At 46.8% G+C, this 26,471-nt stretch overlaps 11 protein-coding genes and 1 non-coding gene across 12 annotated transcripts; 7 read left to right on the forward strand and 5 right to left on the reverse strand.

Moving 5' to 3' along the window:
- The first annotated feature begins 591 nt into the window (after positions 1–591).
- F5Y00DRAFT_208612 (armadillo-type protein) lies at positions 592–3,152 on the forward strand. Its single transcript, XM_048005474.1, has 5 exons — positions 592–937; positions 1,043–1,174; positions 1,230–1,349; positions 1,406–1,543; positions 1,608–3,152. The coding sequence occupies exons 1-5, from the start codon at positions 772–774 to the stop codon at positions 3,041–3,043; spliced, it is 1,992 nt and encodes a 663-aa protein (XP_047860161.1). The 5' UTR covers positions 592–771; the 3' UTR covers positions 3,044–3,152.
- Positions 3,153–3,249: 97 nt separating this feature from the next.
- On the reverse strand, positions 3,250–4,644 carry F5Y00DRAFT_249192 (60S ribosomal protein L13). Its single transcript, XM_048009557.1, has 5 exons — positions 4,521–4,644; positions 4,386–4,419; positions 4,247–4,293; positions 3,999–4,157; positions 3,250–3,873 (listed from the first exon to the last, which is right to left on the reverse strand). The coding sequence occupies exons 1-5, from the start codon at positions 4,521–4,523 to the stop codon at positions 3,472–3,474; spliced, it is 645 nt and encodes a 214-aa protein (XP_047860162.1). The 5' UTR covers positions 4,524–4,644; the 3' UTR covers positions 3,250–3,471.
- A 748-nt stretch (positions 4,645–5,392) lies between these two features.
- On the reverse strand, positions 5,393–6,141 carry F5Y00DRAFT_249195 (uncharacterized protein). The gene has a single exon (XM_048009558.1). It carries the CDS (start codon positions 6,081–6,083, stop codon positions 5,868–5,870), a length of 216 nt encoding a protein of 71 aa, XP_047860163.1. The 5' UTR covers positions 6,084–6,141; the 3' UTR covers positions 5,393–5,867.
- A 1,149-nt stretch (positions 6,142–7,290) lies between these two features.
- F5Y00DRAFT_274394 (alpha-1,3-mannosyltransferase CMT1) lies at positions 7,291–8,734 on the forward strand (the record flags this gene model as incomplete). The annotated part of the gene is made up of 1 exon (XM_048013346.1): positions 7,291–8,734. One exon carries the CDS (start codon positions 7,291–7,293, stop codon positions 8,695–8,697), a length of 1,407 nt encoding a protein of 468 aa, XP_047860164.1. The 3' UTR covers positions 8,698–8,734.
- Positions 8,735–9,645: 911 nt separating this feature from the next.
- Positions 9,646–9,751, forward strand: F5Y00DRAFT_t149. The gene has a single exon. It is a non-coding gene; the product is annotated as a tRNA-Lys (tRNA).
- A 146-nt stretch (positions 9,752–9,897) lies between these two features.
- On the reverse strand, positions 9,898–11,529 carry F5Y00DRAFT_249196 (uncharacterized protein). Its single transcript, XM_048009559.1, has one exon. It carries the CDS (start codon positions 11,486–11,488, stop codon positions 10,217–10,219), a length of 1,272 nt encoding a protein of 423 aa, XP_047860165.1. The 5' UTR covers positions 11,489–11,529; the 3' UTR covers positions 9,898–10,216.
- Positions 11,530–12,894: 1,365 nt separating this feature from the next.
- Positions 12,895–14,485, forward strand: F5Y00DRAFT_266772 (Thioesterase/thiol ester dehydrase-isomerase; the record flags this gene model as incomplete). The annotated part of the gene is made up of 3 exons (XM_048011979.1): positions 12,895–13,247; positions 13,298–14,232; positions 14,349–14,485. The coding sequence occupies 3 exons, from the start codon at positions 12,895–12,897 to the stop codon at positions 14,483–14,485; spliced, it is 1,425 nt and encodes a 474-aa protein (XP_047860166.1).
- Positions 14,486–14,944: 459 nt separating this feature from the next.
- Positions 14,945–16,215, reverse strand: F5Y00DRAFT_266773 (ribosomal subunit 39S-domain-containing protein; the record flags this gene model as incomplete). The annotated part of the gene is made up of 2 exons (XM_048011980.1): positions 14,945–15,274; positions 15,364–16,215. 2 exons carry the CDS (start codon positions 16,213–16,215, stop codon positions 14,945–14,947), a joined length of 1,182 nt encoding a protein of 393 aa, XP_047860167.1.
- A 320-nt stretch (positions 16,216–16,535) lies between these two features.
- F5Y00DRAFT_249199 (uncharacterized protein) lies at positions 16,536–17,457 on the forward strand. The gene is made up of 2 exons (XM_048009560.1): positions 16,536–16,738; positions 16,817–17,457. The coding sequence occupies exons 1-2, from the start codon at positions 16,678–16,680 to the stop codon at positions 17,275–17,277; spliced, it is 522 nt and encodes a 173-aa protein (XP_047860168.1). The 5' UTR covers positions 16,536–16,677; the 3' UTR covers positions 17,278–17,457.
- Positions 17,458–19,725, reverse strand: F5Y00DRAFT_249201 (3-deoxy-7-phosphoheptulonate synthase). Its single transcript, XM_048009561.1, has 3 exons — positions 19,117–19,725; positions 18,113–18,892; positions 17,458–18,059 (listed from the first exon to the last, which is right to left on the reverse strand). Exons 1-3 carry the CDS (start codon positions 19,160–19,162, stop codon positions 17,740–17,742), a joined length of 1,146 nt encoding a protein of 381 aa, XP_047860169.1. The 5' UTR covers positions 19,163–19,725; the 3' UTR covers positions 17,458–17,739.
- A 234-nt stretch (positions 19,726–19,959) lies between these two features.
- On the forward strand, positions 19,960–22,248 carry F5Y00DRAFT_249203 (SGNH hydrolase). Its single transcript, XM_048009562.1, has 3 exons — positions 19,960–20,866; positions 20,926–21,461; positions 21,516–22,248. Exons 1-3 carry the CDS (start codon positions 20,660–20,662, stop codon positions 22,096–22,098), a joined length of 1,326 nt encoding a protein of 441 aa, XP_047860170.1. The 5' UTR covers positions 19,960–20,659; the 3' UTR covers positions 22,099–22,248.
- A 1,939-nt stretch (positions 22,249–24,187) lies between these two features.
- On the forward strand, positions 24,188–25,723 carry F5Y00DRAFT_208687 (uncharacterized protein). Its single transcript, XM_048005476.1, has 2 exons — positions 24,188–24,524; positions 24,644–25,723. Exons 1-2 carry the CDS (start codon positions 24,396–24,398, stop codon positions 25,544–25,546), a joined length of 1,032 nt encoding a protein of 343 aa, XP_047860171.1. The 5' UTR covers positions 24,188–24,395; the 3' UTR covers positions 25,547–25,723.
- Positions 25,724–26,471: the final 748 nt, after the last annotated feature.

Consider the following 26,471-nt stretch of genomic DNA (forward strand, 5'->3'; position numbering starts at 1 on the left):
CATCTCTGCCTGCTTCTCTCGCATGGAGCCACAGTCAGGTCCACAGAGATTCCTAGCTAGTAACCAGCAGCCAGTTATCTCACCTCTCGAGATAATAACAGGATCGGAGGACATGTACTATCTTCTGCCGTGATGCATTGGGACCTCTAAATTGCATTGTCCTGACGTAACGGTCTTAGACTCCTATCCATCAGATGGTCATGGTGCTGGTTACTCGTGTAACTTGATATGATATGTCTCGATCTGCAAGTCTGTGGTTTTCATACTACACGGCCGCGGCCATGAGACATAGTAGATGCTCTCGGAATATGTGCTGATGGCATGTTTTTTCATGCTCTAAAGTACATAGTAGTAGCGTAGAGAGAAAGCAATTGGAACCACACCTTTAGTTATGCCACTTAAAGGTTGAGGTTTTATGTACGTGCCTCACAATAACGAATTACATAAAAGAAAAGAAAGAATTGTAAGACGCGAAAGGAAAGAAAGCGCTGACGCGTTTGCCCCGCTAATTAATTATTAGTGGATAGACCCGCCGTAAAATGCCATAGACTCTGACACTAGAGCCTCACCTAATATTCACCCAGATCGGAAGCCGATTAGTGGGTTTGGAAGTAACGGGACGTTCCCGAAGTCGGGTACATCATACCTACCTACCTACATAGTATATACATACATCCTTACCTTTAAGGACCTAACAATCTGTTTACGTAATCATTAACTAGTTGAACCTCGACTTTTACACTTTCGACCTTTGTAATCATCCTCGATATCATGACGCCTGACGAAATCCAAGACCTATTTAACAACATTCCCCAAGATGAGGAGTCGAGGGTCCAAGCGCTGGAAGAGCTTCTTAGCACCGCGCGGAGACTACAAGAAACCAAGTCCCCTGAGCTCCAGGTCTTAGCAGAGCAGATAGGGAACGGTAGTCGAGAAGGTGAACAAAACTCCAATCTCATAAATCCTCATAGAGGCTTATATAAGTCTCTATATAGTCTTCATTTACATGTATGATGGCTTAGCTAACACTCACATCTTCTAGAGCGATGGAGAATCCCACTTGGAAGATCCGGTCTGCTAGACTTCTTCCTGGGCTTAATTAAGGGGGATGAGCTAGATCCGGACCTGGCAACTCATACTCTCCGGGTAACAGGGAACTCCTGCGCAGATCAAGGTCTGTGTTTCGTGGTTCCTGAGTATTCGGTCTTCTCATGCTTACTAGACAATAGATGAGAATCGGCAACGAGTCGTCGACTCGGGTTGTCTCCCTCAGCTGGTGAAATTGCTGACACACGATTCTTTACTCCAAGTCGCCATCCCGGTTTTATTTAATATATGTGTTGATTACGGTAAGAGTGGAAAATTGTATAGGGGTATATGTTTTTACTGACATGGTAACAATTAGAACCGGCTCAGGCAGCCGCTTCTAAAGCCCACCTGGGAATATATCTAATCGACCTCATTCAGACTCGTCCGTTACAAGAAAAGGCACTGCCATACATGAATATCATCTACAAGTTGCTAGGCATGGCAGTGGCTCAAGGTAAATTACCCCCTTACAGTAAATCATACTATAATCAAGTATAATGATATTAACAAGTTGCAAGAATTCGAGCCCGACTTAATAAACCCTCAAGCACCGTATCTCCTTTTATCGCAAGCCACCCTAGATGCTTCTGAACGAGGATTTCCAGATTTCGACGGCTTCCTAGGACTGTCTTCAGCCGCATTAGCATACCTCTCTCATCAAAAGCTCCAAGACAGCTTCCTCGAGACCCCTGGCGCCGTTGCCGTATTCATATCAGCTTTTCAAAGAGCTACTAAGGGCGTTTCTGTCTTCAACATCGACGATACTGATGAGCAAGCGCAGCTCGCCCAGCTGCAATCCATGTACACCAAAACTTGGGCAGACCTATCCGCTCACCCTCAATTCGCCTCTTTATGCTCACTAGACAGTCCCGTAGCCGGCCTGCTGCTCGGCTGGATTTCTTCATCTCATGATACAGAGCTTCAGATAGCAGCTTGCCTGGCCTTCGGTAACATCGCTCGTACCGACGCTCAGAGTATCGCCTTAGTACAGGACATGTCTGTGCATAAGTCGATAATCCCCATCCTATCCTCCGACTCGGAAACAGATGCTCAGCTGCTCCATTGCGCTCTTAGCTTCTTGAAGAACTTATCCATCCCCTCGAGCAACAAAGCCGTACTAGGTGGTGCGGGCTTACTGGACCCCAACGTTCTGCCTCGGATATGGAATCTAGACACGCAGCCGCAAGTCCAATTCGACGCCGTGTCTCTCACACGTATCCTCCTTGTTAACTGCCCCGAAAACGTGCGACGTGTCTGTGTGGCCTCAAACACGCAAGACAAGACCCCTATACAACAGTTAATAGACCTACACCACAAGGCCGATCAGGAGCCTACTAAGATGGAAACGGCCCGCGCCGTAGCCGGCGTCTGCCGCGTCCTGCACTCCGACAAACCGGCCGGGTCTTCACTCCTCCCCGAATCATCGCCCTCGCCTGCTTCCGAAGATGAGGTCAGCTCGCCCCTGCGGGGTTTTTACAGCAAGCATCCCGCTCTACCAGACACACTGCTATATCTCGGTCTACAGACCAAATTCCCTGTCTTACGATCAGACCTATGGTTCGTTCTCGCACTCATGGCGCGCTCCACCGAAGGATTTGCCATTGTAAAACAAGCTATACTACAACACCCCGAACTGAAAGATCTCCTCGCAGCGGCTGTCGCAGGTGAGCGTGGGGCTAATCAAGAGGCGGGTAGTAATCCACCTGTAGGGAACGGGTTAGATCTCTCGGCGATAGGCCAGCTGGAGCCGCAGCAAGTAGACCCAAAGAAGGCCGCAGCTATGACCAAGGTAGATCGAGAAAACGCCCTGGTACTAATTGCTGAGCTGGCGAAGAGTGGTCCGGACGCGCTTCCCTCCGACGTGAGGGATGTGTTTGTCCAGATGCTGAAAACGGGCGGGCAGCTGGTACTCGGCGATAGAAACGAGAAGGTCGAATCCGCGACCAGTCAGTAAGGTCGTCTCAAGTCCAGCCGGTTAGTGCCAGAGTTAGATTTGAAGTATTGTAGGTATGCGAACCGTTCAGAGTATAGCATCTCGATATATAAAATCAATTATGCGAGGTGTCCCTATTTAATAATCAGTATTAGTCTCCCTATTATTTCGTATGCTTTCCCGTTTCGCATGCTAGTTTACGACTTCATGTCACGGTCTTTTGAGAGGCACGGAGAGTATGTCCATTCATTTTTCCATTGAGAACGACCTAGAGCAAACCGGAAGATGCAATAATGCTTCGGCCTTTGTTGTGTGGCGAGAGAACGATGATATTTTGTTTCTCTCCTGGCTACACAGGAACCGCAAGCCAACCCGCCGTGACCGTCCAACAACACAACGAAAGCAGAACCCTAATGATGCCGTCCATACTCCCGTAAGAGACCTCCATCTTATTTCTTGTTGGCCTCAGCCTCAGCCTTGTCTCTGGCTCGCTTCTCCCGCACACCTTGTAGTCTGGCTTCGCTCCTCGCCTTGCGGAGCTTCGCGAAAGCACCACCCTCGATCGGCTTGGGCAGATCGCTCTTCTTGATCTCTGAAATACCCTCGGGCACGGGGATGATGGGTAGGATGGCTCCGACGGTGGAGACGGTCTGGGTGTTGCTAAGGTCGATGTCCTTGCTGTCACCGGCCTTGGGGTGCTTAGCACCCTTGCGGGGGAATACGATCAATCGTTCCTTGTAGGCCTTGAGGCGGGCGACATTGGCGGCGAGAGACTCTTCGCTGAGGTTCTGTCGGCGGTAGTCGACGGAGATACCGACGGTAGGGGCCACGAGGCGGGGGATACCGGCTTCCTATATATAATGTTAGAATATCGCGATCTAAAGTGTGTCGAGTTTCTGAGGGGCGTGATGGCGGTAGCTGGAAAACATGGAATTGATGCAGTATGCGCAGGGCGTTTCGGGATGGGAATATCTACCTTCAGCTCAGTCAGAGTGAAACCACGTCCGGCACGAACACGGCGGTTGTACTTGATGGTCGGGCATCGGACGACGGGTCTCAACTTGTCGACGGGTCGGGGAGCGACGGCAGCGGCCTTAGCACGACGCAGAGAGCGACGGCGGATCTTCTGGGTAGGCTATAGTTTTTCCAATGTTAATATCTGAATGATTTTCGGGTTCGATTTCATCTCGTCGTTAAAAGCTGTGAATGGGATCGTCTTCATACCTGGTCGAAGTGGGTTCGGACCCGGCGCTGCCAATCCTTTCGGAAATCTGCGTATATCCAGTCAGTTTCACTGTTGCATTATGATTTTGAAGTGTGATTGATCGATTCGTATTCTGGGAATGGCTTCGATTGAACGTACGGGTGGTTGGAATCTGGTTGTTGTGCTTGATCGCCTAGATTTCATGTTTATTAGCGATAAATCCTCTTAAAAGAGAAGTTTCCGAATAGACATTGCGAATTGCGACAACATCTATCGTTAGAGGTTATTGCTTACCATTGTGACTGATTGCGATCAAGGGTTGGTTGTGGAATGAATGGTCGGTCTATCGCAAGTCGTCTCAGTTCTCCAGATTAGAGGCACGAGAATTTCCCAGAGGTTGCGGCTTGAACCAACCCGCACTTTCGGCAAAATTTTTGGAGGGTTAGAAAACCCTACAATATTTAAGTGGGCCTTGCACTTGTTTGCCGGTTTGTGCGTATGGACCTAGCGTTGTGGAACTAGAAAGTGGCTTAGGCTCTAGAAGGTCTGAGGCTGAAGTGGGACCGGCTATTTCTCGTGGAAGGTAGACTTGATCAGCTGATTACCTAATCTAACAATATCTAAGCTTAAATCCGCAAACGCGTATTCCGTAAGAGTATTCTTCCGTAAATAGCTTCACATTCACGCTTTTGATAGTTAACATTTTAACATTTAACGTTATCAACGACATTAGGAAATCATAAATCATATGCTAATATCTGAAATACAACGATAGCTAACCAGACCACATCTCCCCTTACTCCAACGTCCCTAGCCCCTAGCCCCTAACCCCTAGTCCAGAATCCGGAAGCTTTACCTACACGACATAACCCAAAACTACCAGGACCCCTTCAATATGAAAGGTACCTATGTATGCTTACTTACTAGAAAAATGATAAACATCTAATATATATAATTAACCCGACTCTATCATTTCTCTATGCTGCTGCCACGAACTTGGAGCACTATACATCTCAAACGACTGTATTTGTTCTCTGGTCAATGCGGTGTCGTCAGCCTCCAAAGGTGGCACCGCGCTATACCTCGTAGCATGCTTATCTGGCTGTAGCTGTGCTGTGGTATTCCCACCGTCTTGCTCGCATCCCGCTTGGCCGTATCCCGCTTGGCCCTCGTCCTGTGTTTGCCGGTTCCGTCGCAGGATATAAACTACGGCCACTATTGTACCGCAGACAAGGGCCAACCCACCTAACACGCCTCCGATGATAGCACCTATGTTAGTTGTCGATTGCGTGGATGGTTGCTCACTTGTAGTTGTGGACTTTGAGCCTGGGCTGGATGTGGACGTTATTGAGTGCGATGATAGCGACGGGGTGGCTTCTGAGCCATCCTGTACGCTTTCGGAACTTGAACTTATTTCACTAGTTGTTGTCGATGACGGTTCTTCGACCTCGACTGTTGGCGTGGGGAAATAAGTAATATCCGTTTCCACCGACCCGCAGGCCATATAATAAAATGCCTGGTCTTCGCCCGAATCGATGATGAGGGCGACGGAGCAAAAACTGTGGTCCGAGTCCGTCTCTGAGCTGTAACACGAGAAACTATTAACACATAGTACAGCACATATCGTAAAGAAACCTCAACTCACCAGTAGATGGTGCTAACGGATGTGTCGTCAAGGAATCCGCGAGTACCTCCTCCATCTGCGCAAGCTCCAGCTAATCCACAATCGCTAGGGTTTTGTACAGTTGTAGGACAGAATCCCCATAATTGAGCCGCAGTATCAATGCGACAGTCATAGCCTGGTTCAGCAGTCCGGGGCTTTAAGGGGTCGCCGTCCTGGTAACCACAAGTGGACATCTGAGTTGTGACATCCCGTAGTCTAAGTCGTTCACGTGTAGCTGGACGGTTTCTCTTGTTGGACTGAGACACAGTAAACTCGACAATCCTGAGTTCAAGGACTGAGGCATCCTGATAGGCAAGAATAGCAACTATCTGCCAAAATAATAATATGAGAAGGTGAGTAGTGCAGAAGTTTGCGGTCATATTGATAATTCCATACTCTGTCGGGCAGGCTTAGAGGTAACCAAATAGCACAAGCCAGAGTCAATAAGAACAGGGGGAAAAAAAAACAAAGCTCGCTAAGTTGAGTGTACGCATGTTAACGTTAGGACTGGACGAGACGCTTCAACATAAATTGTCTGCCAAGGTCGCCCTCTCAGAGCTGATACTCGTCCTCCTAGCCGGTCAACCAGGCGAACAGTTCGAAAGTGTTTCCCCCTGCATATCCTATTTTGTACCGTCTTTTTTCGGACATGACTATATGCGTAGCCAATAAGGAATCAAGGCGGAAAGCCACCAATATGCCACTGATATACCACGATAACCTCGACGGTATAACGACACATGTGTAAGGCAATATCATCAGTTCCTCTAAGTCAAATATAATATTCTGTTGAAGGTGGATTCGTAGAAACCTTGCCTCAATGAGACTGAAAGTAAATATACATGGGTAAATATCCTTTGAATTGACATCATCAATATCATACTATAACAGTTTCTATATAATACCTAGTAGATGACTGTCCAAAATGTAAATTACCTACAGCCTATCAGCCAGCCGTACAAGATACGAGGGGAGCACTGTCGGATACGTACCACTTCAGCAAAAAGAAAAGAACGACGGAGGCTATTTATAAATTTTGTACGCGGCAACGGAAGACAAACATCAAGCCATGGCGCTAAAATGATCACATACACGATACAATACGTCCGACGGGTATCCATGGTTACACCTCATTTTATTACTCTTATCATAACAAGTAACAAGCAATGTATGTGACACATCTTAAGCAAGTGAATTGGACCAATACTCCCGCCCAAGATAACAAATTCTAAAATAATTCCCTACTTGGGGGCTGACTCCAGTCGTTTTACGAAATGGGACACACGCACTCGTAGCCTCGCCTAGGACCAAAAATCGGACATTTTCTGTGTTGCAATACATATCACAACTACTCTATAATGTTTCTTCCCTTTGTCTCCCTGGGCCTGGAAAAATCGGATCATGATGAAACGAACGCGCTTAATCTTTCTTCAAGTAGCCTGCCTGCTTTTTATTGTTTTCATATTCCGGGCTGGATACCAGAACTTCTTACCGGCGTCATGGAGTCAAGGAAATCAGTCCGGTTTTCATCCATTTAATTCGCTGATACCTTCTAACACCATAGAAATCAACAACAGCCAAGAAGTGGATGGCGCATCCAACCCGGTCCATCCTGATGGTCCATGGAATACAACGGCACATATCAAAGCTATTTTAGACCCTACAGATACTGCACTCCCTCGTTTAGAGTGCCCAAGCCCGAATCTAATCCGATATGAATATCTAAAAGTATTGGCAGAAGACAACGAGCTTCTAGAACTGAAATACTTTTTTGCTCTCGACCTTCGACAGTCTATCGATATTCTGCCTCGCCTATTAGGATCTATCATAGAAACAATCAAATTCCTTGGTCCGACTGCTTGCGCTCTATCGATAGTAGAAGGTAACTCGGATGATGGCACGAGGGAAGTCCTTTACTCACTCCAGCCTAAGTTAAAGGACTTGGGTATCGCATATTATGTTCAGTCGAGCAATATAGACCCCAAGACTGGGGAAAGGATAGGAAAACTCGCACAACTTCGCAACTTAGCCCTTTCGCCACTTCTATCCCTTGCTAGCTCGATGCAAGATACGAATCCAAATCCCTCGCAGTCGTCGTTAATGCCAAATACAAATACAACCATCGTCTTCTTAAATGACGTAGCAATATGTATATCTGACATCCTCGAGCTGGTGCACCAGCGGATCTTCCAATCAGCAGATATGACTTGCGCTATGGACTGGACTTACGTTGGCCGCGATCCGACGTTCTACGATGTATGGGTAGCGCGCACTCTCCAGGGAGATTTGTTCTTCGATATTCCGCCGGACGGTAATTGGAATAGCGCATGGAATCTGTTCTGGAATGACCGAATAACCGGTGGGCGGTTTAGCAGGACTCTCCCCTTTCAAGTCTTTGCGTGTTGGAACGGAGCTGTAGCTTTTACAGCTGCACCGATACTTGGGGAGCAATCCGACCAAGATCGAGGAGACATGAATCGGCAGGGCAAGGGGAAGAAGGGAGAGAGAATTGGATTTCGAGGACCGCGGGAAGGCGAGTGTTACTCGGGGGAGCCAACACTGTTCTGTAAGGACCTCTGGCGAACGGGTCATGGGCGCATTGCTGTTGTGCCGTCGGTCAACCTCGAGTATTCCGATGAGGCTGCATCGAAAATAAAGATGGCTAAAGGGTATACTTCGCGATGGACAGAACGAGAAGACGAAGATGCCATGAGAATCCAGTGGGTAAACCAGCCACCCGACACGGTGACATGTATGCCAGGCTTAGGGGATCAGACCCGGCGACCATGGAATGAAACATTTACTTAGGTTAGCGAGAGGAAACGAACCAATTCGACTACTACCGACGTTTATCGTCTCAAAGCTATACCGCGGGGAATGGAAACTCCCCTAAAAAATAGGCCGGTCAAAGTTGTAGATACTCGGATCTTGCAAAGATTTACCATATGCTATTACCTCGACAATACATGATAATTCCAGTATTAATACAACTCCGTATCGTACTATACCTGACTAAATACAGGTGTGAAGAGACGTAGTCTAGGAAACGAGGCCTATAAGGGGTAGATCGAATAGTATTCTTTAAGCCAGCTATAGCAGCAGAGACTGTATCTTAGATCGTCAACTAACATCGTGTATACATGTTCAACCAACAATTACATATCTGGTTGCGTATGTGTAAAATATATATTCCTTAGATTGTCTTGTCATATTAGTACATGAGCAGGGAACTTGTGACAATGATGGTGTACCTAGTTAAAATCGATGATGGAGCCGCAGCTGAGTAAAGAGCAAGCCCTTTTAGTTAGGGGGAAAAAGCCTGTCCAAAATTCACAACAGCGAGATGTTTAACTAAATATATATCAGCCTATTTAAATAATACAGAATTGAGGATATTACACATAGTTAGCCGATCTAGTACATATGACCGAAGCAGTTTATGTAAGGTTTAGACCAAAGGTCTTACACTGGGCAGACTGGGATGGATCTGAACTTGGCAAAGCTACGTGCGAGTAAAAAAGGATTGCACAGTCTTATTCAAGCTATAGTGGCTGATATCGCTATAAATATAGCGGTAAGCCACCTGGATTTAGCGGATAAGCCACTATTCAACATTTTTCTTAGCGTGTGGTCAAGAGATGTACAAACACGGTGCTAAGATCTGGACATGTGCAAGGCCCGGACCTTTGTAGGCTCAGAAAAACGCCATGTGCGGGGACTAAGATATTAGCTGTAATAACAAAACCATCGTCATCTGCCTTGGTAGCTCAATTGGCTAGAGCGTGGGACTTTTACCAATACGGAACATCAGACCGAATTATTAGGAATCCCAAGGTTGCGGGTTCGACCCCCGCCTGAGGCGCTCATTCTTTTGCCAATATTTTTGTTTCATTTTCATAATTTTATTTGTACATACTAAGTAGGTTAATTGGCATATTTTTTTATTATTATTATGTTGTTATTATTAATGTTGTTTACGTAAATTTAACGTTATATTTTAAAATGTCTCCGACGGATTAACAATCGTGGTAAGATCAGATCATAACCAATGAAAAAAAAGCCAACAAGGAAACCTGGGGAAACCCTAACCCATGTAAGCCGCAGCATCGTCATCAATCGTCGTGAGAATGGCTTATAGCCAACAGAAAAGAAACAAAGAAACCTTGTGTATGCGAGTAAGCTCGCATTTCCATAAGCAAGTAGCAAAACGCATTCGAGTCCTCATTACCAATAGATACGATAAAAGCCGAAGATCTAGACGCGTTTTGCCAAGGACAATTGCTTAGGGTATACTACTTAGGCAGCATAGGTACCCTGGTCTTGCATCTCAACGCCCAACGGGACTAAACTTGTGTCGAGGTCGGCCTGCGGCTTCCCATTTTTTAACGCCTGCCGCGATGAGAGGAAACCTATACTCCCGGGCCCAACGGTGGATTCGGAATATATAGTTTCGGAGCTCTTCTGCGTCCTCGATAAATTGCGGATCGAATGTCGCGATAGGTTTCATGTAATATGCTGGGGCTCCCTCATGATCGTCTGTCTCATTTTCTACTGTCCGCCACATACCCCATATGCGACATCGATTGGGGTCGGCAGCAGCAACGATGATAAAATCATGATTCCCTAGACAAGACCAAGTTGTGTCGAGGCAGATGCGACCATCAACAAAAGCTTGGTTCTCTGCCTTGACTATGTGGCCTAAATGGCCTTTGAATTCCATAGCCAAATATGGAAATATAATGGCGTATGAAGTTGTAGGAGCAAATTGCGTGTAGAAATTAGGAAAAGAGTTCCAACTGTTGTATCCATAGACTAGATCGGGTTTGTCCTTTACAGGAGGTAGGCTATGCTTTTGGAAACCTGATTTCATTTCACAAACTATTAGCTCTTGGTTTTCCTTACGGTTCAGGGTCCAATTATCATCGCGGTCTAGTATATCCAACATTTTATTGTACGATTTTTCGAATATCGCTTCGTTCGTTTGGCTGTGAACAGTATCCTGAAATCTTTTCCATTTAGTAGAGAAGTTGGGGGCGTTGTCGGCGGGGTATGAGTTGATCTTGTTGATATGACTTTGTACCCATTCTGGGATAGGATCGTTATTGTACAGTAACTTTATCGAATTTTCACGGAGCGTCTTCTGTCGAAACCATGGTAAATCCAGCCATGTTGATATACCAGTGTTTCTAGTTATCACAGTACCAACTTCCGAATCGACAGGTCCGCTCCCTTTCGGCATGTCGGAATAGGAATATGTTTCTTCTTCTTCTAGTATGTCTCCTTCCTCAAGAATATCAAGCCAATTATGTATTGTAAGGTCAGATATTGTTGGACCGTTGGATATTGTTGAAGAGTTGGAGATATTTTGAGGTATTAATGGTCTTTCTTCTGGAGGGGATTTAGATTTTTTTCGAGGGGAGGAATCTGTATCGGGTAGTGAGTCCTGTGATCGCTTCCTCGGACTACAAGTCGGTCGTTTGTCTTTCGGGCTTGTATTTGGCAAATCTGCTGGTGGATCTAACTGAGAAGATCTGGAGGAATGTCCGGGACTTGAGGAAGAATCGGACGATCCTTGAACTTGACGAGATAGGAGCTTCATGGTGGCTAGTATGATAATAAGCAAGGCGTGGAAGCCTAAGAATATGGAATTGATACGCGTAAATAGGATTATGCGTTATCTCAGGTGACCTTAGACCAGATTCTTCGATATTGGTTCGGGGGGATGTACCCCTTACAGCCACACCATTCCTTAACCAATTATAACCCGTACAACCCTTTTAAAACAATATTAAAACTCTGGTTTAAAATTATCTCAGGTGACTTCAGACCAGATTTTTCGATATGGTTCGGGGGGATGTACTCCTATAGCCATACCACCTCCTTAACTAATCACAACCCGTACAACCCCCCCAAAAATATATCGAAACTCTAGTCTGAGGTTATTGTGGACAACTGCCTAGTAAAAAATTAACTTACGGTAAAAAAACATCATTAAAAATATCATTAAAAACAATAGTATTAACACGCGTAAAGTAAGTAATAATTGATTATATAATAGGTACTAAGCTTCTTATTAAGTCTACCGATTAAATCTATACGTTTTAAGCCTTGGGGTGGTTACAACGCGTTAGCTGCAACGGTTATAACAACGGTTGCAACACCGGTTGCGTTAATCGTAACAACGGGAGCCGCAATAGACGGGAGCTGCAATAGACGTCAAAGCCTGGTATATAAAAAAGCGGGAGGGTTTGGTTAATAGTAGTATTATTAGGCTATTGAAATAGAAAACATTTTATTTTTATACGCGGGTGTTGATTAATTGTGATGTTAATTGTTGTTGATTATGTTATTGATTATGGTGTTAACTGTAGCGTTTTGGTGTTTCACCGTTAGTGAATTTTAATGTGAAGGCCTCGTATATAAGAACGCGATGCTATACGGGTATGTAAAAAAGATGAGGAGGTAGAGAAAGCAAAATACTAGCCCCGAGTCATAAAAATAGAAGGCATTTTGTACGTTATTGTTACATAGTAAATTATTGTAGACCTAATATTTGATTTTTTATCACCAAATCTTCACCCTTAGTTATATGCAGCTTCACAGCGACCTCAGACCTCAATTCGAGGAACGCTTCACCCCCGACCCACAGATACAAACATACAGACCAAGGGTTTCGTGGCGCCTGTGGCGGGGAGGGGAGGCGAGAGCGAAGCCCGCTCCTCGAATTAAGGTCTGAGGCCACCTGAGATAAAAGTTACCTTTGCACAAGTTAAATGGGAAATGGGGCATAAGTCGGGTGACCTATGGTCTCGGTCCGACCTAGTTGCAGTTACCGGATATATCCCAGATTGGACCCGTAATTGCCTACCGAGCTCCCGCAATGCCCCGATAGGTACCCGAGTACTTAAAGGATCCCGTCATGTTTTATCGCATCACCGATCTACACTGCATACCTAATGTACTAGGTTACATATCAATGCAACTCTGGGTAACGACATCTCGGTCATGTTCTATAGGAATATACCAATCAGACGCCTAGTTGCTCTGGCTTCTAGATCCAAGACATCGGATACGTGCGTTGCCTTGACCGGAGTATCAAGAAGATGTCTGCATGGCACGGCTTTCCTCCGTACAGATGGAGTATTTCGCGGTCTCACAGATGACCGCCTATCAACGCCGTGGATAGAGGCGTGGAGGCTGCAACAAGAAGGGAAAAACGTAGTCGCCGACGAGGTTCAACCACAGGAACGCGACCTTACTCCCAAAAAGATGAGCGATAGTTATCATCGAGTCGTACTTCCTCTTGGTCGTGATCCATGGCTTAGCGACACCTACATTAACTCGTCTGGTCACATAAGGTCCTCAGCTTGCCTCTCTAATCTGCTGTTTTTTCTGACTAAGACTCTAGGTTAGGCACGATATTCATGGATCTTGACGCCCTGTCAGGTATTATCGTCTATAAACATACCGGGCCGGGCGTAGCCGTTGTTACCGCTGCGCTGGACAGGATCACCATCGCCCACCCGCTGACTGAGATATGCGATCTCGAGTATAGCGGGCAAGTAACCTACGCGTCGGGACGGAGCAGCGTAGAAATTACTTGCAAGGTCGCCAGAGCCAGAGACGAAGGCGAACCCAGTAAGCCGGAAGATGTATTACTAACATGCACCTTCACCATGGTAGCCCTAGATCCCAAAACCAAGAAACCAATCAACATTCCGCGTCTAGAGTGCTCGACTCCCGAGGAAGAAAAGATCTTCAAAGCCGGGGAGGCCAAAGCCCTAGCCACCAAGCAAAAGCTCAAGACGTCACTACTCGAGACGGAGCCCAACGACCCAGAGTCAGCTCTGATCCACAAGATCTGGCTCCGACAACTAGCGTACCACGATCCGAACAACGACCTCCGGCAGCCGGGCAACGTGCTCGCCATGTCCAAGACGCAGCTCTCGACGGCGTCTATCATGCAGCCGCAGTACCGCAACCGGCACCAGACCATGATCTTCGGCGGCTTCCACTTAAAGCAGACATTCGAGCTGGCGTTCTGCTGCGCGGCGAGTTTCGCGCACGCCCGCCCTACGTTTATCAGCGCCGACCCGTGTACTTTCCGGAACCCGGTGCCAGTCGGTAGTGTCTTGTACCTAACTGCGACGATCGTGTATACGGACCCGCCGTTGCTGGAAGAGGATGGCAGCGAGCCCCGACAGAAAGACCCGGAGAATCCGGTTACGCGACTGCACGTTAGGGTGGACAGTAAGGTGAGAGATGTCGAGCATGGGAACGCGAGGCCGACGGGCCAGTTTAATTACACCTTCTCAGTCCCTAAGGACGTCAAGGTTCTACCCCGTATGTATACTTTTATTCTTTACTTCTCATCACCTTCCCAGTTCACGTCAACCGACTATCCGCTTCTCCCTTTTGTGAGTCCCTCCTTTAGACGTGCAACTAACTCGCTACCTCAGACACGTACGAAGAGTATATGATGTACATCGACGCGAGGAGAAGAGTACAGCTCGCAGATGTGCAGGATCGCCAGGAGCATGCAGACCCGAAAATTCAACAGCTACAATCAACTGACAATATCAACCTCACGGAGTGAGCCTGATTACATCGAGTTCAAAATTCTGGTCTCTAGCATACTGAGTTGGACTTTTCGAGGAAGCTGTTAGAAGTAAATACTATTTATCTTATGTAAATGTCGATTATTCTAAATTTAGATAGGGGCTTTAGGCGGATGGGGTATATAGATAGACTGGTCCGCCTGTATACAAACACATCTTCAAGCGAGCAAATGCTTTAACTACATTATTCGTAGAACTTTATATAATTACTGCTATACTTGTTTATTATATCCGGCTGGAACCCGATATTAATAATTGTTGTACTTCGTCTATTTATTCCTCTCAGGATAGATACAACACATTATTATAAGGCATTTCTATGTTTCTTCAAGCAGTCGGTTGCAATATTGTATTGTTCTATATATACAAGGCCAGAGTTGGTAGATATTGCACTTCGACATACTGATGATGCCAAGCGTCTCGCATGGGAACGGATACTAGACTCCACCCTTAAGCCGCGAGAGCTCCCTGTTCTTCCGAGCAAAGCCATGGCCCACAAGAGGCAGATCTCTCTTCTTCAGCTCCTCTTCTATGAGCTTAAATCGGCCAACCGCCTTCTCCCTGTCGCCGCGCGTAATGCGCTTCGTCGCGAAGGACACGTTTGGCAGCTGCACGAGGTCTTGCCGGCGCTCTTGGATTTCCTGGGTAAGGGTCTTGAGCTTGGGCGGTTTCTGCACCGCTTGTAGTAATGATCGGACGTCTGCGATACTGGATAGCTGGTGGTCGCGGACCAGTTGCCCGGTGAGCTGGAATATTCGCTTTGTAATCTAGGATCCCACCGTGTTAGTCTCATATTATCCCGAAATATTTCATTTCGACGGGGAGAGCATATCAACTCCAGCATGGTAGAACTTACAGCGAACTTGATTCGGGGGTCTGACAGAGGCACGGCCTTCCATCCATGACTCCAAGCGTCCTTATACTTCTGGGCCTCTTCTGCTGAGAGCACCGGCACACTTGTGTTTTCCTCAGCGGATTCATTCATCACAGGAGGCTCGCCCCTTTGAACTAGCGAGCTTACTACTGCAGACACATCCCCAGTCAGAGACACAGCGCCGTCTTTTGCTACGTTGATTTCCACGCTCAAGAGGCGATGTAATTCATCCTCCCCCGCTATCGGCCAAGCTTTTGTCAGCTCGTCTTCTCGCCCCGCCTGTTTCAGCGCAAACGCCTCCACGACGGCTCGCCGTACCGAAGTCTCAAGAACGGCGGGGTCAAGAACAGGATTCAGCGGCTTGAAGCCGACGAAATCAGAGGTCCAATGTTCCGGTTGGTCCCACCAGTTATTCAATCCGCCGACCGTCTCCAAGCCGTCCGCCGTCAAAGCAGGTACGTAGCTTGAATCTGAGACGTCGTCAAACCGTTCGGCATAGCTACGCCGAGGTGGAGGAATATATGCCTGCCACTGCGGCGGAACATGCTCCGCTTCTTCTGTATCCTCTTCAGTTAACTCCTGAAGCTCTTCTTTTTGCGCTTGTTCGGTTCCAAGGGAAGGGGAAGAGCTCTGGCTCTGTGTGCTCGGTTGCTTATCGGTCGAGTAGAACCGGAGTGATAAAGGACTTTGGAAGGTCGTCGATATGGGCCTGCGGCACGAGGTCGAGATAGTCTGGGATACCGGCGCACATTGGCCAACTAGAGGAGTGATTGAAGAGCATGGCGCCGAGGTAGATAGGCCGGAGGGCCGTCTTAACCGCGGTATCCGTCGCATTGTGGCTAATTGGCGAAGCTGTGGTGAGATTTCCCGGCTCAGGGGATATCTAATTCGCAGGTGGACTTCAAATGTTTAACAGAAGCCGTGAACTTTTTTCGGTCCGCGATGCTTAGCTGCAAAATTCCCAAGTACCAATGTACAATTTCGTGGGGCTTGGTGGAGACTCAAGCCACAGGTACATTGCATACCCTGGCAACTTCCATTTTGCATCAATGTACGTAATCCGCACCTTAGGTAGGTACTTATCTGGTACCTATGTAACCACCTTATCGGCGCAAGCATGTGCTTCCATCTTGGTATTTGTCGCTTGCATCAAATCGCAACTCAACTTATTACCTAGTTCAAGGTATTCGTGATTCCGGTGCAGATATTTAATTAGTATATTCGAATAGGCTATATATAAGCAAATCCATTAGCTGCGACATTAGATATACATGTCCAGTCAATGATTGCGACACGATGCGACTTCATTTCTTAATCCTTTTCATAGGGATCTTCGTCTCCTATGTCGCCGCCTCCTGTAAGCTAGCCTAGCTTGATATACACATGTTCATACCTTACCCTATTAGCCATGCTGATTTGTATGTCTTAACCACAGCCGCGCCCACATTCTGTAAATGCACCTGTTTTAAGAACAGCACCTTGATACAACTCGGTCCACAAGGCGATTCATCCTTCGGCAAACCCGAACACCCGGCGTCACCGCAGCTCCAAGAGCGCGCCGCATCAGCTTCCTGTACCCAATGCACCCGAGCTTTCTGCCTTTCGCAACACCTCCCTATCTGTAAGGACGCCGAGGAGACCGACGTAACCACCACCTGCTTCCAGCGCGATAGCCGCAAGGACCAGATTATCGTTTGGGGTTTCATACTAGGTACCATTAGCCTGCTGGGTTGGGCTGCTGCTAAAAGAGTTGTTGAGTTCCGCGAAGGGAAGAAAGCTGCCGCTCTAGGATTAGGAGGCTCTGGCATAGGGAGTAGAGGTGTGCGAGGATCCGCCCAAGATAGGGGTGCATATATGCCTGTTGGCAATGACGATACGCAAGGGCTAAATAGATGAAAAGCAAGAGCATGGTTAATACCCATGGATGAATTTTGGTCTAAAATATCGAGGCTTTGATGCCGCAAACGGCGTTTAGGGACGCTCCAGAGAAGTCATGCCGAGAAATAGGACGGTTCTCATATCCAGGTACATCGGTGTATACATTGAAGTCAATGCTAGATATACTGCGAGCAAAGTGTGATCTGAAGAGTGAGGAGAAGCCAAACCCATTTGTTTAATTTTAGGATCATCTATAAATTATACTAACGTCTAGCCTTTTTTTTTTGTGTTTCCCCAATCAAGTTCCTAGATCGTTGAGTTAATTTTCCGCATATCTACCTCCACGATAGCCACCAATCCTCACACATAGGTTGGGGCCGCTTCTTTTGCCCACAACTAATTTTACTTGAAGCTGAATGCCACCTTTTGATGCGCCCGAAATCAATCATGTTCATAGATCGTGTGCTCCCATCCGGGGGCTTATTCCTCTTCGATGAGAGTAGTCTTAGGCTCTTGTTCGCTGCCGTTGGCATTCGGCGCGCCGTTCTTCTCTCTCCGAGCCCGGACTGCAGCTGCGAGATCTTCAAGGACTTCGACTGTGCTATCCCAATCGATGCAAGCGTCGGTGATGCTTACACCCTTCTTTAGTCCTGACGGTCCCTCGGCTGGGACTTTCTGGTTTCCTTCATTGATATTGGACTCGATCATGACACCAATGATGGCCTTTTCACCTTCTCTCAATTGGTCACCGATGACCTTGGCAACCTTGGGCTGATTTCGGTGATCCTTATTCGAGTTTCCTATTCAACTGTTAGCTTAGCACCAGGGGCCTCGTGGTACAAATGCAACTCACCGTGCGAGCAGTCGACCATAATAGCCAATTTCTGTCCCTTCTTGATCAACGTTTCTTTAGCATTTTGGATGCTCTCCTTGTCATAGTTGGTACCCTTGCTACCACCCCTAAGAATCACAAACCCGTGCTCGTTCCCCTTGGTTCGTGTGATGGCTGCCAGGCCCTGCTTGGTGACACCCATGAAATGATGCTTAGAAGCCGCCGCTCCAATAGCGTCGATAGCAACGTTTAAGTTGCCGTCGGTGCCGTTTTTGAAGCCAATGGGGAATGAGAGACCAGAAGCTAGCTCACGGTGTAGCTGTGACTCGGTGGTACGGGCACCAATGGCACCAACGGAGATGAAGTCGGCCAAGAACTGGGGCGAGATGGTATCCAGCATCTCGCTGGCAATCGGTACACCTGCGTTGGTTAGATCGCTGAACATCTGTCGTGATATACGAAGACCCTTGTTGATCTTGAAGCTGTTGTCGATATCGGGATCATTAATAAGACCCTTCCAGCCTACGGTAGTCCGCGGCTTTTCGAGGTAGGCACGCATGATGATGCATAAATCGTCTGACAGCTTCTCGGAAAGCTTCTTAAGACGCTGAGCATAGTCATGCGCCATGGCCGGGTCGTGAATAGAGCAGGGTCCAACAACAACCAAGAGGCGGTCATTGCGGCCCATGATGATAGAAACTGCATCTCTTCGACCCTTAACGACCGTCTGCAACGAAGCATCAGTCATGGGGATCTCAGAGATGAGCAATGCCGGCGGGATGAGAGGGTCCTGTCCTAGGACTGCAGTTTCCAAGTAAATCAGCATCCTGTTTCTTTTCCTCGTCTGTGACACAAGCAATCTTCGAGTACGTATGACTCAATAAAGGGGGGACGGGTGCTCTCGAGTTGTACGCGAATGAGGCACTCGAGATCTGAATATAAGAGCGACGAGGGGAAACGGGACGGGGCGCAATGACACAAATCTGGTAAAATGAAGATTGGTGTTTGCTTATTGTCTAACATACCTCTCATGTCGTCGGCCACAAGGGGCGCCATATCGACACCTGGCATCGTAATGGATGGGTGAGCAGAGTACTTGGGGGAGCGTAAGAAGACTCAATTGGTGGGATGGTAAATAAGTAAGCACCCAAGGATCGAGGGACGCAACAAGAACTGTTTGCTACGGACAATCCGAGCAGCGGATAGATGCGTGGTGTGCGATATAAGAGCCGTCGATTTAAGGTGAGTCAGACTCTTTGAAAAAAGACGGAGAAAATTTGATAATAAGAGAAATGCAAATCTTTCTCAATTCCTTATTCCGGTCTCCTAGGTCTCAATTCCCAAAGTCCCTTCAGTGGAAAGCCTGGTAAGTATTAAAATAAGATGGTCAAATTGGTCAACTTTCTTGGTAACCTGGTGTAAAAATAGGTAGGTAAGTTGAAGTTGATTATGAAGACGTCGGCACCATGTATGCAAAGCAAAGAATAATAAGTCGAAGCTACTAACAAACTACCTAACGTACCTTAGGTACCTACCTAAGGTACAACGGGAAAAGTGTTTAACCCAATAATAAAATTTTGACCAATAGGTTAGTACAACACATGTGTAAGGTAGGTCCAAAGTACTAAGCTACCTACCTAACCTGCTAACCTACGTAGGTAGGTAGTTGCAATAATATTCAATATCCCAATGTTCGTAAGGTGAAGGTGGGGTGTTTTACGAATGGAGGGGTACTACATACTACCCTATTACTTATCACTTATCCCCAATTGGGTATTACGTACGTAGTACTTTTTGCATGTACTAACTCCATAATTCCATTCTCATTCCGAAATCTTTTTTTTTTTCTTTTATGGTCCCCTCGCGGCGCCGTTCTTCGTCCCCTTCGAAATCGTAAGATGGACGCATTGATGCCGCACCAATTGGTTATTGGTTACGAAACTCTTATCACACCGCCCTCGTGGAGTCCTGCTGGCATACTACTGGCTGCTCATGTTCACATACGAACATTCAAGTACATAAGAATAGAACTCAACATGAGAGTTCGTAATCTTCTCTTGCTAGCATATCCTCCGATGTTCACTTATAGCCTATGCTGATGTCATTGGATTATGGGGACTCGATTGAGATGCTGTATCTTCTACCTCTTATAAAATCAAACAAATCGACAAAGCTATTCCCATCTGCATATCATATCTTATTATCACATCGTATACTAAAATGATTATTTCATCGTATTATATACTTTTTTATTTCGTGACATTACACTCCTTTAGACTTTCTACTGACTTCAGCCTTCTTTCCCTTCTAATCCGCCATATATTTCAAAATAATAAACTGGACTGTCTTGGATTAAGTGTTCAGGAACCAGCCCTACGGCTAAATAGCAATATAGCAACATGGCAAAACAAGGTAAAACAAGGCAAAATAACGGCGGAAGTCTATTATCCGTCGCTTTAAACCTCGGTAACATTTTGTCCTTGTGGTAATAAGTATCAAAGCTGCCGCCATGGAGACAATAGAGATCTCTCTTATGCCTTGGCGCTCGTCTCATTATTTGTCGCTAAAATGAAATCCGCACCATCATCAAGTATGCTGAGAAGCCTCAGCCTCAGATTCTCAATACTAACCACTTGGCTACTGTGGTGGGCGATATGTATTAGTGCACGCCCTACTTATAATGTCGCCCGACAGGATGAAGATTCTCATTGGGTAGCAACATGGACCTCAATGCCGCAGCTCGTGGAACCTAATAACATGCCGCCATCCCCATTCGTATGTTCTACTCTTCTTATTCAACGAGTCGCGCATTAACCATCTAACCGCGAGTTTAGTCGGGCTCGGCCGCGTTTAAGGATGCCACCCTTCGGCAGACGCTTCACCTATCTATAGGTGCAGAAAGACTTCGCTTCCAGATCTCCAATACTTTCGGTGGCAGTGACCTTCCCATCACAGAAGCCTCTATAGCCCTTCCAACAGGAGGCAAGGCGGGCGTGGATGGAATCGATACAGCAACATTAAAGGGTCTCACTTTCAATGGATCCAGTTCAGTCACAATCCCGAAGGGTCAGGTTGCCTATACTGACCCTTTGGACTTCAAAGTTGACCCGCAGGCCACGATTACTATCAGTCTCTATTCACAACCTGGCCAATCTGGAAGTAGCATTACTGGGCACCCAGGCAGTCGAACAACGTCTTGGATGCAGCAGGGTAATCACATTAACGCCTCGACTGTAACGGGAGCGAGCACGGCGCATTGGTATTTTCTCACTGCCGTCGAAGTCTGGGCCCCAAAGACGACCGCCGCTCTAGTGATTCTCGGCGACAGTATCACGGATGGGCGAGGAAGCACTGATAATGCTAACAACCGGTATAGTTGGGGTCTTCGTTACAGCTAAAAAACCTCGCTAATAAATACTCCCAGCTGGCCTGACCTACTTCTAGCTCGGATGCAGAAAGAAGGAATCACCAATGTCGCCGTGTGCAACCAAGCAGCAGGCGGTAATACCGTTCTTACCGGTGGTCTTGGCCCGCCGCTCATGCAGCGTTACAAGCGCGATCTACTCACAACTGCCGGTGTTAAATACGCTCTCATTTTCGAAGGTGTCAACGACATCGGAGGTGGATCTGCGGACTCGGGAACACAATCACGTATCGGAAGTAGTCTAACATCATCCTTTACCACAATTGCCAAGGATGCGAAGGCCGCCGGCTTGACTGTCTTTGGGGCAACAATTACACCTTTCGGCGGAAACGGACAGAGCTACAGCAACCCAACGAGGGACCAAACGAGACAGACGGTGAATAAATGGATCCTAGGAGGTGGAGACGGTAGTTTTGATGCTTCGATTGACTTTGCTAAGATCGTGGCTAACCCCTCCAACGCCGCTAACCTGGCCTCTCAGTACGATGGCGGCGATCATCTACATCCCAACGTTGCTGGATACCAGGCGATCGCCGACCAATTCCCTCTAGATATTTTTGGGGGCAATGCTACTGCTGTGTGAGCTGGCGGCCTTAACTAGCTAGGAGTCATTGTATAGGATGTATATCTGATGACGAACTATAACACTAAGGACCCTAGATCATGTGAAGGCAAAATATTAATTACCGAGTAAAGCACATGTTCTTTAACTAATTGAATTAACTAGTAGGTATTTGCGAGTTCTTATACGTTGCTGTGTATGAGTACGATCGCTTTGTAACTATATAGAGATTCAACTTACCGAAACATACCTAGGTATATAAATGATATGCTTGCCCATAAAGCTAACTTCTTCAAGACGCTGGATTGTTCGTAGTAAACCGGACCGGTTATACATAATAATCACTAGAAATAGCCAATTTCGCTAGGTAATAATATGCCGTACGAGTACCTTTCTTTATTAAGCAAATGGGTCTTAGTGGTCATCTCCTACGTGATGTTTTATATCATGATTTTGACAGGTTTCGTGGCTTTATTTTATCCGTGTTGCTTCATTATTCGTGCTTGGCTGAAGTGGGCCCTAAGTGAAGAGGGCGATGCGAGCTCGAATATGAGATTGAAGTATCGGAACCCGCAGGAGCAAGTTGGACGGAGTGAGAAGGATGAGGCCGAAAGGCTGCTGGATATTGTTATCCGGCACGCTTTGCCAATCCCGCCACCTACACCTGTTGACTTTCACAGTACGCAAAATATAATATTTTGGGATGGATTAATCAAAACGCTAGAGTACTGCAATAACCCTGCTACTCTAGGCTGGCATTAGTATAACCTTCCTCCTTGGAGTGTAAATATTTCCGGCTGGTAGCTACTCTTAAACAATGAGGACTCGATATAGCTCGGACCACTGAATTGGAGTTAAACGGAACCACTCGCGATGTCGAAACTCAGACGACAATACCCGGACTGTTGCCAAAGCGGGGCAGCTGGTGAGTACCTGTTTGGCTGCGGCGGCATCGATCGTGAAACATCCCTTGTATCTCATCGCTGCAACCACCCGTTCGAGATCAGCGTATAATGCCTCTCTAGTTGTAGGAACATAAAATACCGCCGGTGGAATTCTATCTCGTGCCCTTGCTAGACGCCTACCAAGACAGGCGGCCCAGTCAGAGAGTTCTCAGACAGTTAGAGACATTTAGGGGTATCCGAAACGAAGTGACTGGACGGATCTACGCCACGTCCATCAAGGGCCTTATAGTTTATTTAAATTATTGAACAATATAGAGAGAATAGTTGAACTTATAATGTAGGTAGAATTAAGATGATATAACTAACAAAGAAAGAGGAGGGAAACAGAGAGCATTAGTTTTAGTTGATAAGGCACATGTGCACTTGTACATAGGTAATAATTCAAACGTTAGTGCAATTCTGGTTATGTCATTCCTTGTGTTTTTTGTGTTATGTACCTGATCTATGAATGCTAAGTTATGTATGTACCTATATAGACCCACATGTATAATTTATGGGTCTTGCATAATAATAGATTGTGCGAATTACGTACATGCTTTATGCATGCGGTTGGGTACCTGCCCAATGTCAGAATGTCTGAGTACGGGCGTAACTGAGGTACATGCATATGATGTACCGAAGTAGATGACTAACGCAAAGAATACACAAGGCTGGCGTCCTTGATGCGATGATCCATTGCAAAGGATGTCCCCTGCAAGAGCAAGAGCGTTGGACTTATGTACACTAGCTAAGTAAATCCCCACAATCGTCAGGTGCCAGGTGCTTTTGGAACTGGCAGAAACTTGGGGCTGAGGTAGGCACCGTCACCGTCACCGTCACCGTCACCGGCGAATTGTTGCAGGTGCCCTTCTTACATCCTTTTAACATTTTTCTCCTTTCTTTTGATTTTCGAGCTTGTGCTTCATGCGTTTTGTTTATATGTATAATCTGCTATTGACTGGTAAGGTCGAGGCTATTTGGGGGTTCGTTTCGAGAAGAAACTACCAGCCATTTGACTAGGTATTCTTCCTTCGTAAACGGTTGATCAACGACTGAAAGAGCACCGTCGGTTTGGAGCCAGCCACGAACCAAGATTCCAGTCTCGATTCCCCATTCCTATTCCCACCTCCGTCATCCCCCCCTCCCCGCCGAAAGCCTGGCACTGCGGCATATCGTACAATTGACATATAATATTTCAATCGCTCCGGCACAGTCCCGCGGCCTGCTAGTTCTTGGCCTCTTTTACAAATCGATCTTATCATCCTTCCTACTTTTAATTGGCGACAGCTTTCGAGTATAGTTCGATCTTCTTTACGCTCCGGTCTTCGATTTCTCTTCGGCATCTTCACCACACAGCTATCTCCGATAATAAATATGTTTGACCCTCACCGGCAGGAGGTTCTGCGGAAACGCCAGAGGGAAGATGAGGAGCAATACAACGGCATCCAGGTCAACGTGGGGGACGGTATGAATGGGACTCTCGGCTTTACCGAGCACCGTAATGTTAGTATTAGCAATAATGATTTATACCCTACTCGCGACTATCAATGGCAACCCATGCGACACTATGATCTGGTTCGCGCAGCTCAGCAAGTCACGACTAACCTAACCTTTATGAACAGAAACGTCTACAGTCTCTTCCTCTACGCACCTCTCCAACACAGAAACGATGGCCAGGACCACCGGGCCTTCCGGCGGCCGCAACAACCGCAGCATCAAGTCCCCCTTCCACTATCACACCGACGGATTCTGACTCGGAAGATACGCAACATCGGCAACAATCAAATCCGCTCATGGACATCGATAGGGACATGGACATGATGGATGATTGCTCGTCCGAACCTTTCCAACCGGGCCCGTCCCAAGCGGACTCCATCAACGCTAGTATTACCGGACGGTTACCTACCCCTATACATTGTACTTTTGCAGCGCAAGTGCGAGGACAGAGCTGGGGCCCGATAAACCAGATAGTGCATGCAACAAACCGGTCGAGCAATGCTATGGTGCCGGATAACGAATGTGATATTGCGCACACTCAGCCGTTCCCTACGAAACATGACGAGTTTTCGGTACCAAGATCTCTAAGTGGTGCTATTGAATGGTCCATGGTCCAAACCCGGCGTCTCCCGTCTCCTATTAGTGAGAGTGGCGGCGAAGATATACCAGTAAGCCCAGGTATGGTGCTGGACTCTACATCGTCTCAGCCTCAGAGACCTTACTTACCCCATATGCCTCATTCAACAAACCCTCACGCCATGGCTCTCCATCCCAATATCCAGACCATCCCTCAAGTCGTCGACAACGATGCCGGTATGATGGATACGGATACTGCATCGTCCCCCTCCTCGGCGCCAGCTACACCGTCGCCAAGAGGCAAGTTTGGCCATTCACGTAGCAAACATACCGTCAATAACTGGACACTCCAACCCGGCATGAAGAAGTCATTCAGTATAGGCTACCGAGCTGACTGCGAGAAGTGCCGCATGAAGATTCCAGGTCACTTTAATCACATCATTATCTCCTAGCATGGCTAGCATAGGGTTATCATTAAGCTACGCACCTGGCTTGAGGGCATGATAAGGTTTGCCGAAGACGGGATTATACCTTAACACGAGCGTTCCCAAAAGGAGATAAGCAAGGATAAATCACACATGAAGACGTTTTCAAATGTCATTTTTCCGACTACCAGTGGGAAATACGTGGGCCATATTACAGGCAACGCTCTGCATGCAGTAGATACGCTCGAGGTTTCGACGGTTATTTATTTCTCTTATAAGGAGCACCAGGCCTATTCAGGGGCTGTTTACCATCAGTAGCTTGGACTTGACGAACTTATAAGGGCGAAGTAGGCCTCCAAGCTCTTTCCTTAGATCCTACTATTACGGTAATAATACGTGGCTTGCCTTGGAGCCGAGTAGTATGACTTTTTTTCCCCCTTGTATTCCAAGATTTTCTGCCTCAGACGCAAACATTATACCATAGTGAACCCACGTGGTCTTTTTTTTCTCCCGCGTCATAGTTTTATTCATCATTACCCTGTTTTTCTTGTTACCTGCATATTTCATTCGCTCATTACGCCAATACCCAATTTTACGGTCGTTATTGCATTTGGTCATTGGTTATTGACCTCAAGGAGAAATATGTGCATTCATTCGAGGGTAAATCGGGAGCTGAGGGGATATGGGATTTTATATCAAGTCTATAATTACCCTTCTCTCTATTTCCCTTTTTTCTATATTTTGCGTTAGGGAGATTATGGTGTCATTGGCGTCCAAAGGCAAAAAGCTGGACTAAGTTGAGGGCTGGCTCAGATATTGAATATCCTCTGTACCAAGAGCAATCCCTTGAGTGGAGTTGTCGGACAAATGGGAGGCAAAGTAGTCATTCGAGATAAAAACCTTTAAATGGTGAAAATAGGCCGTTAAGGAGTATAGAATAAGCACGTGGTGA

Source organism: Daldinia vernicosa, assembly GCF_022497035.1.
Source record: "Daldinia vernicosa strain CBS 139.73 unplaced genomic scaffold F5Y00scaffold_80, whole genome shotgun sequence".
Taxonomy (NCBI): Eukaryota; Fungi; Ascomycota; class Sordariomycetes; order Xylariales; family Hypoxylaceae; genus Daldinia; species Daldinia vernicosa.

Coding starts and splice junctions, on each gene's coding strand:
- F5Y00DRAFT_208612 (XM_048005474.1), top strand. CDS start 772: ATGACGCCTGACGAAATCCAAGACCTATTTAACAACATTCCCCAAGAT. Junction 1,175..1,229: donor GAACTCCTGCGCAGATCAAG/GTCTGTGTTTCG, acceptor ACTAGACAATAG/ATGAGAATCGGCAACGAGTC. Junction 1,350..1,405: donor TAATATATGTGTTGATTACG/GTAAGAGTGGAA, acceptor GGTAACAATTAG/AACCGGCTCAGGCAGCCGCT.
- F5Y00DRAFT_249192 (XM_048009557.1), bottom strand. Junction 4,158..4,246: donor TCCGAACCCACTTCGACCAG/GTATGAAGACGA, acceptor GAAAAACTATAG/CCTACCCAGAAGATCCGCCG. Junction 3,874..3,998: donor TCACTCTGACTGAGCTGAAG/GTAGATATTCCC, acceptor CATTATATATAG/GAAGCCGGTATCCCCCGCCT.
- F5Y00DRAFT_249195 (XM_048009558.1), bottom strand. CDS start 6,083: ATGTCCACTTGTGGTTACCAGGACGGCGACCCCTTAAAGCCCCGGACT.
- F5Y00DRAFT_249196 (XM_048009559.1), bottom strand. CDS start 11,488: ATGAAGCTCCTATCTCGTCAAGTTCAAGGATCGTCCGATTCTTCCTCA.
- F5Y00DRAFT_249199 (XM_048009560.1), top strand. CDS start 16,678: ATGCGACTTCATTTCTTAATCCTTTTCATAGGGATCTTCGTCTCCTAT. Junction 16,739..16,816: donor CTCCTATGTCGCCGCCTCCT/GTAAGCTAGCCT, acceptor TCTTAACCACAG/CCGCGCCCACATTCTGTAAA.
- F5Y00DRAFT_249201 (XM_048009561.1), bottom strand. CDS start 19,162: ATGCCAGGTGTCGATATGGCGCCCCTTGTGGCCGACGACATGAGAG. Junction 18,893..19,116: donor TGTGGCCGACGACATGAGAG/GTATGTTAGACA, acceptor TGGAAACTGCAG/TCCTAGGACAGGACCCTCTC. Junction 18,060..18,112: donor TATGGTCGACTGCTCGCACG/GTGAGTTGCATT, acceptor ACAGTTGAATAG/GAAACTCGAATAAGGATCAC.
- F5Y00DRAFT_249203 (XM_048009562.1), top strand. CDS start 20,660: ATGAAATCCGCACCATCATCAAGTATGCTGAGAAGCCTCAGCCTCAGA. Junction 20,867..20,925: donor ACATGCCGCCATCCCCATTC/GTATGTTCTACT, acceptor CCGCGAGTTTAG/TCGGGCTCGGCCGCGTTTAA. Junction 21,462..21,515: donor ACTGATAATGCTAACAACCG/GTATAGTTGGGG, acceptor AAATACTCCCAG/CTGGCCTGACCTACTTCTAG.
- F5Y00DRAFT_208687 (XM_048005476.1), top strand. CDS start 24,396: ATGTTTGACCCTCACCGGCAGGAGGTTCTGCGGAAACGCCAGAGGGAA. Junction 24,525..24,643: donor GCTTTACCGAGCACCGTAAT/GTTAGTATTAGC, acceptor CTTTATGAACAG/AAACGTCTACAGTCTCTTCC.